At 44.5% G+C, this 15,556-nt stretch overlaps 2 protein-coding genes across 5 annotated transcripts in view; one reads left to right on the top strand and one right to left on the bottom strand.

Annotated features, from left to right (window-relative positions):
- The window catches only part of SPEG (striated muscle enriched protein kinase), a 227,294-nt gene that overhangs the window by 74,200 nt on the left and 137,538 nt on the right, over nt 1-15,556 (top strand). Inside the window, exon 1 of one of the 4 annotated variants that reach the window (XM_069732776.1) lies at nt 2,891-3,145. The exons of 2 other annotated variants lie outside the window; for them this stretch is intronic. Coding sequence is in view for 1 of the 2 variants with exons in the window: in XM_069732775.1 (XP_069588876.1) it covers nt 3,113-3,145 (33 nt within the window). In the remaining variant the exon portion in view is untranslated. Of the gene's footprint in view, nt 1-2,890; nt 3,146-15,556 lie in introns of those variants that run through there. One more of the 4 variants, XM_069732775.1, reaches the window with a different exon arrangement.
- DNPEP (aspartyl aminopeptidase) overlaps nt 1-15,556 on the bottom strand; it is a 226,122-nt gene that overhangs the window by 162,120 nt on the left and 48,446 nt on the right. The window lies entirely within an intron of this gene.

Genomic DNA, 15,556 nt, shown 5'->3' with positions numbered 1-15,556 from the left:
GATTTATTACATGACCAATATTTCAAATGATCCCCATGGCATGTTGGGTAAGTGACGGAGTCAGTGACTTTGTGCTTCATCACAACTGTTAACAGTATGGGTGTCCTGAGAACATCGATTCTGTTAACAATGTAGCAGAGAAAGCAGCCCACAACCAGACTGGCCCTTCTGGCATTTGCCAGAATTGCCCAATGGCCAGTCCGGCCCTGGTCATGATCCTCCAATACACAGAGACCCAACATCCACTGCACAGGCTCATTGCCACCTGTGACACTTTCCAAAACAAGTTGTGACCCTTGCTCCCAGACAACCAGCCCAAAAGGTTGAGAAGTATGACATAATCATGAGTTATAGTCTAATCAATGTTTAACATGAGGCTTCTGGGCCCAAAATATAATCTATAATATGGTCCATCTACCATGTGCCATTTATAATACTGGTGTCCTCTTATGGGGTAGAGGTGCTTTAGTGCCTCCTCAGACCTCAAGATCCTCTGCACCCCATATAGCTAAATCGCCAGAGATTAATTTTAAAGAGAACCAGTCATCACGATTTTGTAAAGTGATGTTCCTATTGGCCCTGTTATATTGATTTAATGGTCCCTTGTAGATTGTGAGCCCTCGCGGGCAGGGTCCTCTCTCCTCCTGTACCAGTTGTGACTTGTATTGTTCAAGATTATTGTACTTGTTTTATTATGTATACCCCTCCTCACATGTAAAGCGCCATGGAATAAATGGCGCTATAACAATAAATAATAATAAATAAAATAAATTGATACATGTACTGAAAAAAAAATCCATAGCCTGGTTCTTATTTAATTCACCTTCAGACCACCGGAGGTTAATCTGAGCATGCGCCGCCTCTGGCACCATTTTGCTGGAGAACGCTGGGACTTGAATGTGTTCAAGCAACGCCAATGGCAATATTTAAGAAAGGAGGCTCATACAAATGCGCAGGGACCACAGCAAAGCCGAAGACCCTACCCACAGTGTCGACCCACAGTTAAACAAGAACCAGGCTATGGATGTTTTCACTACAGGTATCCATTAAATCAGTATAACAGGGTCATTATGGCCATATCCTTACATTAACAGGTTAAATCGTGATGACAGGTTTTCTTTAACGGCCCTCGTCTCGATCTCCGATTTGATGGATGAACGATCTGTAGGAAGATGGATCTTGTGCAGCCTAGATTGGTCCACCAGGGTCTTCTCCACTGCTTTCTTTTTTAGTGTATCAAGCCATCAGGTTGCTTTTCTTCCTCTTCGCCTTGTTCCTTCTACTCTTCCCACTACGATGTCCTTCTCCAGTGATTGATCTCTTTGTATGATGTGTCCACAGTAGGAAAGTCGTACTAGTGACATGTCTGACTTGTTCCAGATCTGGCTTGATATGCTGTAATGTGACATTATTAACAGTGGAGCCTATGAAGATGCAGGACTTTAATTTGGTGATAGCCAGGAGAAAAAAAAAAAATTAACTGAGAAAAATATTAGGAATATACGTGGCCCCATAGAAACATATTCTGGTGTTGGTGGCAGGACGAGCCAAGAAGAGTGAGTGACGCTTGCTGTGAATCACTCAGCGTTATCTCATCATCATCATCCGAGAAATGACTTGGATCAATAAGTAAAATGTCCTGTTATCGCCTATGTCGCTCGTGTCTGGAGCACTGCGGTGTCAAAACACCATCCAAGCAAAAAATGCTACATCACTGCAAACCCAGATCTTCCTGACAGTGGCCATATCAAGACCTGGGGCCCCCCCGGCACATGAGAAGAGCAGGCAGAGGCCCCTTAACTGGGCCCTATATGTTTAAATAAACAAGGCATACATAGGAATTTCCTTAGATATTTGATATTTCTTGTCGGAGACGGTCCATAGAGTCTATGCATGTAATTCATGTTGGCCACCACTGTCCATTGAGTCTATAGCAGAGTACAGAGCACTGTTTACAGCAGCCTGTATTCTGTTATTGCCATGCATTAAGTTATTAGAAGATTGCTGACTAATCTAGATTTATGTTGGATTTTAATAGATTTAAAGAAGGAGTTATCTATATATATAATTGCCTAAGGGTTTTTCCGTCTGTCTGTCTGTCTTTCTGTCTGTCTGTCCTGGAAATCCCGCGTCTCTGATTGGTCGAGGCCGCCAGGCCTCGACCAATCAGCAACGGGCACAGCGACGATGATGTCATAAAAGACGTAGACTTCCCGCGTCTGACGGGCACAGTATCGACGTAGATGTCATAATGGTTACCATGGCGACGATGATGTCATAAAGGTTGCCTCGACCAATCAGCGACGGGCACAGTCTGCCGCGAATTCTGGAATCATCATTGTCCATATACTACGGGGACATGCATATTCTAGAATACCCGATGCGTTAGAATAGGGCCACAATCTAGTATATTATATAAGTAGCAAAACTGAGTTTGTTAAATACAGCCTTTGCTGTCACAAAATGTGTGCATTTACATAGGACTGCAGGTAAACAGACTATAGTGCAGCTCCAAGTAATTAAATGACACATTGAGTTGTGATACATCTGTAATACTATATTTATGGTACAGATAGGATACAAAGTAACACCTGGTGTTATACTGATACATCCTGATACATCCGGATAGAGAACTTGGAACATGACGTGCACATTAGCTCATTGCCATAATGACCACACATTGGGTGTAGGGTGCAGACGCCATAGCGGAGGCTAAAGTTCGGTGTTGGTCTTCTCAGTGGTCCAGCACCAGGCAGCATTTGCTCATAAACCTGTTCTAAGCCATGCACTTCTTTCAGTCTCCCCTCCCTCGCTCGCTCCCATCTCAGCACCCTCCCCTTCTCTCTCCATCCCCCATCCCTCCCCTTGGCTCTCCATGCATTGTATTCCTGACTTGGCTCCTGGTTTGGGAGCGGCAGGAATACAATTAGTGGCTACTAGGATTTGATATCCATTCATCCGGCTGCCTGGATCCTCATCTCCATCCCTCCGTCTCTACCTGAGGATTGTGAGGACCCCTCTCTTACAAGGCTGCATACGGAACCAAGGAAGTATAGCGGATCATTCTCCAGGGGTGGGGGGTCCCTTCTTCCTATCACCCCCATTCTTAGGCATGAAGAAGAGTTGGATCAAAAGACGCTCTCAGGTAAGAGAGGAGGAGAGAGGGGAGGGAGGATGGATAAATAGAGGAGGGGATTGGCATTTATGGGGAATGGATAGGATATAGAGGTGACTAGCGTCAGGCCAAGTGATGCTACATTGGGCAGTGGTGGGTAACAGTGGGTATTGACCAAACTGCCAATGCCTTAAATGTAAGGTCCCATGTAGTGCCAATATGACCCATCCAATCACCATTATTGAAGCTACGGTGCCCAATAACCAAACCTCTCCATCACTTTTTGCACTTCTACTCTTAATGACCAGGTCCATCAAGACTGATGGAATCTCGATCAACCTGGTTATATAATACTCTTAACAAAGCCATAAGTTTTCACCAACCCAATGAGAACACTTCCCTTATCTCATAACTAGAGTCAAAAGTCTTATTCTCAAATATGGTCCAGCTAAGAACAATAGTCAGGGTAAGAACAATGGGGCATCTGGCAACAATGGAGGGGTTTATTGTAACAGTATTTGCTGATTGCATTGGCTTGTGATAGAAAGATCCATCAGCAACGCATTGGTCAAGGCATTTTAGTAGAATTTCTATGGATACTGTAAGAGATCGAGTTGACAAACCTTGGGTACCTAAAGCTTTTCATTGTATGATTCCCAATTTGGTCCCCAGGATGAGATTGCAGGGTCCTCTACTGACAAGGTGGGAGCCATTGCCCATGTGGCCGTGTCGATGTATACAGCTGGGACAAGCGCTCTACATAAGGCAGCCACTTTCTCAGCAATGGTCCCAAAGATATTCTCAGGGCGACTTTAGTTGTTAAGTTTTATGGGAAGAGTTTAACACTCCAGCTGCTTAGTTCAATGAGAAAGCATTAAAAGTGTCATTTCCTTTTAATACAATACATGGATAGGGACGAGTGGTAATATCCAGAAGTTTATCAGCAGTAGGGGAAAAGATGAATGTCCTTACTTGCCAAATCATCTGTCTTTTTTTATGGGAGGATGCATGCGATGTGATGAATACAGTATACAGTGTATATGGACAGAGTATAGATTGCTCAGACTTTGCTATATAGATTGGTCAGACTTTGTATCATCTGTAGACACCTGATATTCTGTGTAAATGGATCCAGGGAAGTAGATATCCCTTTAATGGCATCTTACAATTCATGGTTATTCTTAGTCCCGTAGTCTAGACATGACCACAGTCCTGTGGGTCCAGGAACAGTAGATTTTCTCCATTTTTGACCATGCCCAGCTGTAGGATCATCATCACTAACCATATCTAACTAGTAGTAGCTCAGATCTCACTCGCAAAAACTAGCAAAAGCATCACATAAATGTAGAAAAGCATGCCCCTAAAATGTCTGAATCAATAGAAAAAAAAGGGGTTAAATCCATGACTGATGGAACGTACCGCGGTAAAAATAATAATAACACGCCACATTGTGTGAACTGAATTATATCTACTACAATGTAACATCTTCTTTGAACGACGACGCATCATAAAAGCGGCTGTCCCATAATCAACATGTATAACCTGTTATCAGCATAGATAATAAATGTATCATTGGTAGGGGTTCAACCATTCGACTCCCAGCCACAAAGTCCCGTGTACAGAGCAGTAATGAGCATGTGCGAAACTGCTAGATTGACTGCCTATAGGAGCGGCAGCTGCACATGCTCACTACCACTCTACCGCTCCGTTCACACAGGGAATTTCACATTCTCAGAATCATTCGACATCTCGGCAGCGGAACTCCAAGCAATAATTCATGTATAATCTACCCTGTGGATAGGTGATAAATGCTGTTTATGGAGAATACTGGAACACTGCTACTTAAACGCTTCAGTGCCCGGATAAAAGGGAAAAAAACAAATACTCTCTTTTTGGATGGGCGCTGTTTCTTCCACCTTTCAGCTGGCAGACAGAACTGTGAAGGCTGCAGCCCATCAGTGGTCGCTGGTAGGCTGCAGCACTCACTTGACATAGCAATGTAATATGACCGTAAGGAGACATGGCGCCAGTCCAAACGATAAAGTTTACTTTATCGTTTAAGAAGGGGTTGTCCAGTAATGAACAACCCCTTTAAGGTTAATAATAAAGGTACCTTCACACTGAATAACTTAACAACGATAACGATAGCGATCCGTGACGTTGCAGTGTCCTGGATAGCGATATCGTTGTGTTTGACACGCAGCAGCGATCAGGATCCTGCTGTGACATCGTTGGTCGGAGCTAGAAGTCCAGAACTTTATTTCGTCGCTGGATCTCCCACTGACATCGCTGGATCGGCGTGTGTGACGCCGATTCAGCGATGTCTTCACTGGTAACCAGGGTAAATATCGGGTTACTAAGCGCAGGGCCGCGCTTAGTAACCCGATGTTTACCCTGGTTACCATTGTAAATGTAAAAAAAAAAAAACACTACATACTTACATTCCGGTGTCTGTCGCGTCCCCCGGCGCTCTGCTTCCCTGCACTGTGTCAGCGCCGGCTGGCCGTAAAGCAGAGCACAGCGGTGACGTCACTGCTCTGCTTTACGGCCGGCGCTTACACAGTGCAGGGAAGCAGAGCGCCGGGGGACGCAACAGACACCGGAATGTAAGTATGTAGTGTTTGTTTTTTTTTACATTTACACTGGTAACCAGGGTAAACATCGGGTTACTAAGCGCGGCCCTGCGCTTAGTAACCTGATGTTTACCCTGGTTACCCGGGAACTTCGGCATCGTTGGTCGCTGGAGAGCTGTCTCTGCGACAGCTCTCCAGCGACCACACAACGACTAAACAGCGACGCTGCAGCGATCGTCATCGTTGTCTAGATCACTGCAGCGTCGCTTAATGTGACGGTACCTTAAGGTAATAGATTTCTCTCTTATCTAGAGTATGGTTACTTTAAAAGGGTTTTACAGTGTGGCTGATTTCTTCCAGAAGCTCTCCGGTCTATGAGTTGTCAGTGTACTAGAGCTAGGCTCCATGAAACTGATTCCGACTTTACTCCAATACCCAACACAACCTGTGGACAGGTGTGGCGCTCTACTAGGAGGAAGTTGCCAGGTTTTTCTAATTCTAGTCCAACCCTTTTATGAGATTCTGTCATATACACTTTGGCCTTACTTGAATATCATGTTTGGTGGGAAGTCCAAAGATGGAGGACATCCCGAGAACCATGACTGTGGCCTTCCTAAAAGCATCTCCATCAGCCCCGGCCAAAGCTAAACGATATCTCAGCTCTTATATAACGAGATGTTGCTAATCTCTGCGGTAAGACACATGTCAGTCTAGTTGATGTCAGCTGCCCAGGAGTTTATATGCCTATCTGGAGAGGAACGAGGACAGACTCAGCCGAGAAAGCAATTATCTGGAAGCTTATAGACAAGACGTAGAGACTGGCGTGAACGCTATCTCGGTTATAGACAGATATCTAAGATTTTATAAAACGGCCGATCATGAACCGGTTGAGTGATGGCTCCGCTGACGGTGGAGATCTGGTGGATGAACAAATTCGATTGGGTTTATCACTGCAGAAATGGGGAGCGCGCTTTATATATTCGGAGGAGCTGACTCAGCGGGGAACGGTTACCAAGGAGTTTGCAAAAATAATACTTGGAGAGGATGAGCTGTGCGTCAGCCAAGAATAGGAATCTGACATAATGAGAAATATTACCTAGAAAGGGATGAGTGTTGTGTCTGAGACGAAAAAAGGCCAACTGGTCACTACGTTGCACCCACGAGGGGCAAGAACCCAGTGCAGATGAATGGAAATGGAGGCTTTTCCCTTTTGGAGAAGAGTCCGATTTGACTTTACATTTTGTGTGTCATGTGACAAGGATCTTTAAGGGGTCAATATTGATTTCTAGGATTGCTGTCTGCCACTGCGCCAGTCTCTGAGTTTTGGCAGCATGGTTGAACTCACAATTACAGCTCACATCACGAACTGCTGCAGCCAATCACTGAGCTCAAAGGCTTGTGCTATCTGTATCAGCAGAGCGGCCAAGCTCAGTGATTGGCTGCAGCGGCGATTTGTGCTACAGTCATGATGTCACTGTTGCAGCCAAAACTGAGACCGGAGCTGTGTCAGGGAGCCTGCTTTGGACTGGGGGAGGATGAGTATTAGGCCGGGGTCACACTGGCGTATTGCTCTCGCATCAGATGCAATATGCTAATGACCCTCGGCTCCTGCTCGCAGTCATGCGTCTGTGCTCCGAGTCTCTCGCACAGGGAGGATCGTAGCACAGCTGCGGAGGAGGCGGAGAAATGAATTTCTCCATCTCCTCCATTGCTGGGGTCCGCTTATAGCGCACATCACTCGGATGATATCCAAGTGGTGTGCGCTATCTCACTCGCACCCATAGGCTTATATGGGTGTGAGTGAGCCGATAGTTTTCCTTGGTCCGTGACAATTGCAGAATGCTGCGAGTGTCTCGGACCGAGGAAAACGGCCGACCAAAAGTCGGCTGCTGGGAGCGGCACCATATGGTAACATAGCATTGCACTCGGCTGTATTATGGTCTAGTGTGACCGCGGCCTTATCTGCAGGCTCGGACTGGCCCACAGGAGAATCCTCCGGTGGGCCCCTGTGCAGGAGTGGGCCACCACCCTCTTATATGAGCAGTACGAGGAACGGATATAAAATCTGTTGAGAAATTTAGTGCGAAGGTAAAGGCTTGTCTGCTCACACCAATCCTGTGCAGCAGCAAGCAAAATCCCTAAGAATTTTTATTACAGGCCATAAGGGGCCCAATGAGCAGCCATATTGTGCCACCACGCAGCGCCACTGTCTTTGTATGGCATTATACCTTCATAGTAGATCATGCAACAGAGCATTCCTCCATTGTGGGGGAGAATGTCCGATCTTATGTAGCTGCAGAGAAATTAGGGTTAGTGCTACAACCCCGACCCAGGTCATGCGTGCGGAGATCGCTGTAAGCCACTGCTATGATTGCAAACTGCAACCACAGCAAACAAGTTGCAAAAAGTTGGAAGTAATTGGATTTTTTTTGTAACTTGATGGTTACGCTCTCAGTATCTTTTAGGTCAAAACGCGACTTCTTCACCCTGCGTTACGCTGCAGTATAGATCTGTACATATGGGCTCATGCAACTTTTTCACTGAACTGGAAATGGGCGTATAGTCACATGTCCATTGTAGGGTGCACATTACAGAACCAGACTGCATGCAGTATCTGATGGGGATGGCTGCATTTCTTTTTAAGCAGAATTTTGCAACTGGAAACACCATATTCAGCATCTGTATGTACAAGAAGCCTTGGCAACACTGCAAGAGCTGTGCCTCTGTACCATGCAGTATAGTACCGCTCACTAGGGTTCACATTTCTGGTGGTTCTGGAATCTATCTGACCCGGTGTCGGTAGCTGATTCAGCACGTTACCATCACACGCCAAGATCTTTCACAGATAATCATGGCTCATGTTCATCCTAGCAGAAAGTAGCCCACTGTTCCACATTGGAGCAGGATTGCAGGTCCCCCATAGGCCATAAGTGAATTCAAGGAAAGGAGAGTCAGCAGATCATTGCACAAGTCAAGGCAGAACTCTGCAGACCATCATCTGTTACCATGCAAAGCAATTTTGTGCAAACCACTGAGCAAGCAGGTTAACAGTTAATGGAATGGTGCTTGCCGTACATTACTGGGGGAGGGTGGGGGAGGGGAAACTCCCCTGTAGTTTGGGATACATGTTATACATATATTAATGAGACAAGTGTAAGAGCAGCCAATGTATGTGCCATGCATGTCAGGGGACTGCACCGACATGTGGACCGCACAATCGCAGAGGTTGTTACTGCCTGATCGCATTGACCCATTCTCCACTTTTGCACTCTGACTATACACATTAGTTTTAGATGTAGCAGTATACAATGTATTCATTTTTATTGTTTTATTTTTCATTTGTCTTATTTAAGTTCTTTTGTCTATTATTATTTGCTATTATTCTATTATTATTGTTATTATTACTTTATACACACACAAACACGCACGCACGCACGCGCACACACACACACACACACACATCATCTGCATTTTTAGGCTCCAGGGCTTCATTCCTGTGCTGCATTTGTACTGAAAATCTGCACCAAATTGCAGTAGGATTAGTGGATGGAAATGATTCACACAGAGTTGAAAAAAAAAAATCTAATTTTAGGGTATGTCGTGGATTTCCAAATCTGCTGTTTGTCCTATATGTTTTGGATTTATTGTGGATCTGTGCCGGGGGTTTCACTTTTTGTAATGCAAATATAGAAATCTGTGACAAATCGTCTGCAAAATCCGCATGAAACACATCCGAATGAACGCGACTTCATATACAATTTATATACCCACTAGCTTCACGGTTCTGGGTTTTTTTTTTATCCTCTGTATAACGGATTCATTATAATCGGATTGGAATGAAAAGCTCAACAAAATCTAACAAAAGGAAGAAGTTTTCCGCTAGGATATGTTGCTCTGAGATAGTTAACGCTGCAGATTGCACTCGGTAGTGAATGGAATCCGACTGAAGAGTTGATGGTAGATTGGAGACTTTGGGCAATGAAAACATTAACATTTCTGGAATCAAACATGGTTTTCAGTGCAAAAACCTTTGCAGAGCCACAACCATGGCGCCATACGTAGTCTATGGGACCAGTGTCGGACTAGTCGACAGGGGAGCAGGAGAATCCCCGGAGGGCCCCTCATACAGGATTAAGCTACAAACCCCCCAACATGAGCAGTTGTTGCCCCTCTACATTAGATTTAGTATGTGCCCCCAAAGCAGCATCTCAGATCCAACAAACTACATAATTTATTACTATACAGAAGCAGAGGGACGTTTTTGAAGGATATAGTAATATTTGCATGTAGCTGAACACTGGGCCCCCAGGAGCATTGTTACTGGTAGACCCTTACCACCTTAGTTCAACCCTGTATTGGACTGCTGGAAATAGTGGAGCGCTGTATTCGTCTTTCTCCAACAGTTCGACAAATGAATGGTCCCAGTGTCGGTCTGAGATTACAAAAGTAAAACTGATTCTTGGGGCCCTTGTTCAGTTACATGCAAAAATAACTCGACCCTAGAGCACATTACTTTTTTTTTTTTTACACACTCTTTTTATATAGAAAATTTCAATAACATAACAGGAAAGGAAAAAAAAGGGTAAATATTTTCAGAAATAGTAAAAGTGTATATAAAAACAAACAAACATAAATACAATCGTAATAAACCACAACGATAACGCTACAAGGCTGCGGATTTGCTAACCACAATGGTTGTAAGAAGAATTTATAAAAAAAAACAAAAAAAAAACAAGGGGCAGTTGTGGGGAGGGACATGGGAAGCAAAGGGAAGGGTAGGGAGTCAGAAAGTCCTGCTTAAAATATAGAGATTAGAGCACATTACTTTTGCTTCTATGTAATATTAACCTGGCTGGCTTGTTTAATGTTTGATTAGATTATACCTTTTTCTGCAAATTGTGAGTCAAGTGTAATAGCAATACTCATTAGCACTCCTTTAGGCCAGTCTCACACGTCCAGATAATTCCGGTACCGGAAAAATCGGTACCAGAATTATCTGTGTCCGTGTGCCGGTGCGTTTCTGTGGCACATCAGTGTGGCACACGTGTGCCCACTGGGTACCACACGCACCGTGCCGGAGACAGCGCTAAAGTTTAGCGCTGTCCCCGGCATCGTGCTGAAGCCCCATTCATATCTTCCCTGCAGCAGCGTTTGCTGCAGAGAAGATATGAATAATAGTGTGTAAAATCCAGATCCAGGTCCTGTACTGTATGAGCGGTCACGTGGTGCCGCTCATTTACAGTAATGAATATGCGGCTCCACCCCTATGGGAGGGGACCTGGATCTGGATTTTACACACTATTATTCATATCTTCTCTACAGCAAACGCTGCTGAAGGGAAGATATGAATCGCGGCTTCAGCACCAGTGGGGGGGGAACAGCGCTTAATGTAGCGCTGTCTCCTGCACGGCACACGGACTGCACACGGACAACATCCGTGTGCGGTACGTGTTTTACACGGATCCATTGACTTTAATGGGTCCGTGTAATCCGTGCGCTCCCACGAACACTGACATGTCTCCGTGTTTGGCACACGGAGACACGGTCCGCAAAAAATCAATGACATCTGCACAGATGCATTGATTTTAATGTGTCTACGTGTGTCAGTGGCTCCGGTACGTGAGGAAACTGTCACCTCACGTACCGGAGCCACTGACGTGTGAAACCGGCCTTACAGGGGCCTACCGGAGGATTCTCCTGTTCTCCGGTGGGCCAGTCCGAGCCTGGTTTATTAGGAACGCAGTAGGTTCCAAGCTGGATTACTGTCTTCCATAAGTTATTCCCTATGCAGTGGATGTTTTGGGAACAATGCTTTAAGCTTCAATGTAAAATCTATAGGGGAGCTACAACCACTTGAGCCCCCTTAAGCTCCAGGGCCTGATGCAACTACTACGTTGGCACCCCATAAATCTATGCCTCTGATAATTTGGTAATCTTGTCATGATAACCACGGGGAGCCTAATCACGGCTGCACTGCACCCTCCAACAACTTTAAAAGGAAGAGTTAAATTAACTGAACCTCCGGGAAACTTCTGCAAATAAGAAGCAAACTCGTCTGTGCTGCTCTAGTTATCTTTTAATTAACTAATTAACCTACTTCAGTGCGCCGGTGGAAAACTGCTGCCAGGTGCTATATGTGCAAGGCTGACATTCGTACCCAGCGGGATGGTGAATGTAAGGGAAGATGCACTGCGCTGTATTCCCCGCCATGAGGAAGTGATTGACACATTGTATGACCTACAATGGCCTAGTCCTGTCCCTGTAACAGGGCAGTATATGAGGGGACTGCACGGATCAGATGCTTGACAAGATGCAGTCTACTCAAACCGTTGTGAAACTGTCACCTCCAGCATGCCCAAACCACTTGCAGCTTTCAGAACATGATGGGAGTTGTAGTTTAAGCACAGATAGAGGAACATAGGTCATAGAGGTCTAATAAAGACACCAAACGGGACAGCATGATAAAAACAAGGCTAAATGTAAAAAATGCCCGTAGATTTACCTTGTAACTCCCCTTGTTTTAGTTTGGTCGTTTGCATGTTCCTTTGCTTAGGACGCCTCTCTATGACAATGTGCAAGCCAAGGAGAGCCTCCCATTTGGAGGACTCAGCAGAAAACATCAATTACATGATTGAATATGTTTTTATACAGGGGTTCTGTAATACCCGATTTCTCCAGCAGGTGCTGCTGCAGTAGAATCGTGCAGTTATCTTGGGGGGTGTCACAGTTGCTTCATCCGCGTCGATCGCCAGCACGATGTCCAAATGTAAAATATTGGGCCTAACCCCGCCAATTTCCTTCCCAGGTCCTTGCAACAGTGACAGCAGGGCCAGAAGTCACTTGGAAGGGGCAGTTTTATTTAATACAGCACATTATGCATAATTATTTCTTTCCATTGTACGCGGCACATTTACGATACCAAATGTATACAACTAATTGTTTTAATTCCAATGGAGACGAACATAGTTGGATGGTTCATTAATGACGAATTGAATGGCTATTGAAAATCTATGCTGTTTATTCTGGACAGAAATCTAATTCTGCAGTAAGATTCTCGGTTCTGCTGGATAGACGCATTCTACAGTTTATGCAGATGCAGCTCGGTCTTCACATTAAGCGATGCAGCGATACCGACAACGATCCGGATCGCTGCAGCGTCGCTGTTTGTTCGCTGGAGAGCTGTCACACAGACCGCTCTCCAGCGACCAACGATGCCGGTAACCAGGGTAAACATCGGGTAACTAAGCGCAGGGCCGCGCTTAGTAACCCGATGTTTACCCTGGTTACCATGCTAAAAGTTAAAAAAAACAAACACTAGATACTTACCTACAGCTGTCTGTCCTCCAGCGCTGTGCTCTGCTTCTCTGCTCTCCTCCTGTACTGGCTGTGAGCCGGAAAGCAGAGCGGTGACGTCACCGCTCTGCTTTCCGGCTCACAGCCAGTACAGGAGGACTGCAGAGCACAGCGCTGGAGGACAGACAGCGGTAGGTAAGTATCTAGTGTTTGTTTTTTTTTTACTTTTAGCATGGTAACCAGGGTAAACATCGGGTTACTAAGCGCGGCCCTGCGCTTAGTTACCCGATGTTTACCCTGGTTACCAGTGAAGACATCGCTGGATCGGTGTCACACACGCCGATCCAGCGATGTCAGCAGGAGTCCAGCGACGAAATAAAGTTCTGGACTTTATTCAGCGACCAACGATCTCCCAGCAGGGGCCTGATCGTTGGTCGCTGTCACACAGAACGATTTCATTAACGATATCGTTGCTACGTCACAAATAGCAACGATATCGTTAACAATATCGTTATGTGTGAAGGTACCTTAACGTCCCAATATCTGGAGGTGAAGGAGAGGAGAATGGATGTCACAGACAGTACGTCACATCCCAGCGTCATAGGCAAGATCCCGTGAGATATGTTCAAATTCAAAGCCCATAGACAGCGTGACTCAGCAACAGCTACAGCAGCCCCCGGGGTCCTCGGCCCACCGCCTCGTCTCCACTTCACATCTTCCTCCGTATCTTAAAATTAGAAATGCAAAGATCTAAAGATACAGCTCTGTGCGTACCAGACTCTCACGTCCAAATAAAAAGCAGCAAAAATTACTCCTCTGTCTGTCCTTAGCAGCTCTGAATATGTAGAATAAATATCAACTGCACACTCCTTTTGAATGCAAACAAGATTTCTTTTTCTTAAAGTTCAAGACATAAGAAAAACCTTTGAGTGTCAACGAGTTTCGGCCAAATATCTGTTTTTCATCTTAGCAGTTCTGAGGCTGTATTTCCAAACTGTCCAATTAAAAGCACAAAAGGGCACAATTATTCGAACCACTAACAATGACAACTATAAAACTGTCCTTAAGGCAATGAACAAATCTGTACAACTATAATACTGTCTTTATATACAATAACTACAATAATACTGCTCCTATGTACAAGAATATAAGTACTATAATACTGCCCCTATGTACAAGAATAGAACTACTATAATACTGCCGCTATGTACAAGAATATAACTACTATAATACTGCTCCTATGTACAAGAATATAACTACTATAATACTACCCCTATGTACAAGAATATAACTACTATAATACTGCTCCTATGTACAAGAATATAACTACTCTAATACTGCTCCTATGTACAAGAATATAACTACTATAATACTGCTCCTATGTACAAGAATATAACTACTATAATACTGCCCCTATGTACAAGAATATAACTACTATAATACTCCCCCTATGTACAAGAATATAACTACTATAATACTGCTCCTATGTACAAGAATATAACTACTATAATACTGCTCCTATGTACAAGAATATAACTACTATAATACTGCTCCTATGTACAAGAATATAACTACTATAATACTGCTCCTATGTACAAGAATATAACTACTATAATACTTCTCCTATGTACAAGAATATAACTACTATAATACTGCTCCTATGTACAAGAATATAACTACTATAATACTCGGGTAATAATTTGGGTAGATTAGATTTTCTCCAGACGTTCGGCGCACCTGGAGCACCGCTGCAGGAAACGTGTTTGCAGCGTGTGCCACGGTTGTCGCCATCTGTGCTGAGTTGTTTTATGTATAGGAGGAGCAGCTTGATCCAGGGCACTTTGCAGGGTTTCATTGTAATGCTTCAGCGCAGAATCAGGACATGAGATGGAGGAGTTTGGGGCTTATGAGGACTGCAAGTTTTTCATAAGTTTCTGGGTGTTATTATTATTATTTATTTATATAGCACCATTAATTCCATGGTGCTGTACATGAGAAAGGGGTTACATACAGGGTTATAGATATCGTTTACAGTAAACAGGTTTACAGTGACGGACTGGTACAGAGTGGAGAGTGTCATGATTCCAATGGCAGGGAATCACAAAAGGACAAGCACCAACGAGCTCTAGGGTGATGGAACCTGAGCTGACCGCGACCCTAAACCTGAACACACAAATAACAATAGCCGGGGAACGTGCCTACGTTGATCCTAGACGTCTCGCACCAGCCGAAAATCTAACTTCCCCTATTAGAAGAAACACAGACCTCTCTTGCCTCCAGAGAAATACCCCACAGAAATAGCAGCCCCCCACATATAATGACGGTGAAATGAGAGGAAGGCACATACACAGTATGAAAACAGATTCAGCAAAATGAGGCCCGCTAAAACTAGATAGCAGAGGATACAAAAGTAAACTGCGCGGTCAGCAAAAAACCCTTAAAAAAACCATCCTGTAATTACTTGAACTCATGTTCCAACTCATGGAACATGAGGAGCAATTACAGCCCACTAAAGCAACCAGCAGCAAAGAGACAATTATATGCAAGCTGGACAAGACAAAAATAAAGCAAAACG

The sequence above is a fragment of the Ranitomeya imitator genome, chromosome 7 (genome assembly GCF_032444005.1).
Source record: "Ranitomeya imitator isolate aRanImi1 chromosome 7, aRanImi1.pri, whole genome shotgun sequence".
NCBI lineage: Eukaryota > Metazoa > Chordata > Amphibia > Anura > Dendrobatidae > Ranitomeya > Ranitomeya imitator.
The sequence above is the reverse complement of the archived record's forward strand: the minus strand, read 5'-3'. Positions and strand labels throughout refer to the sequence as shown.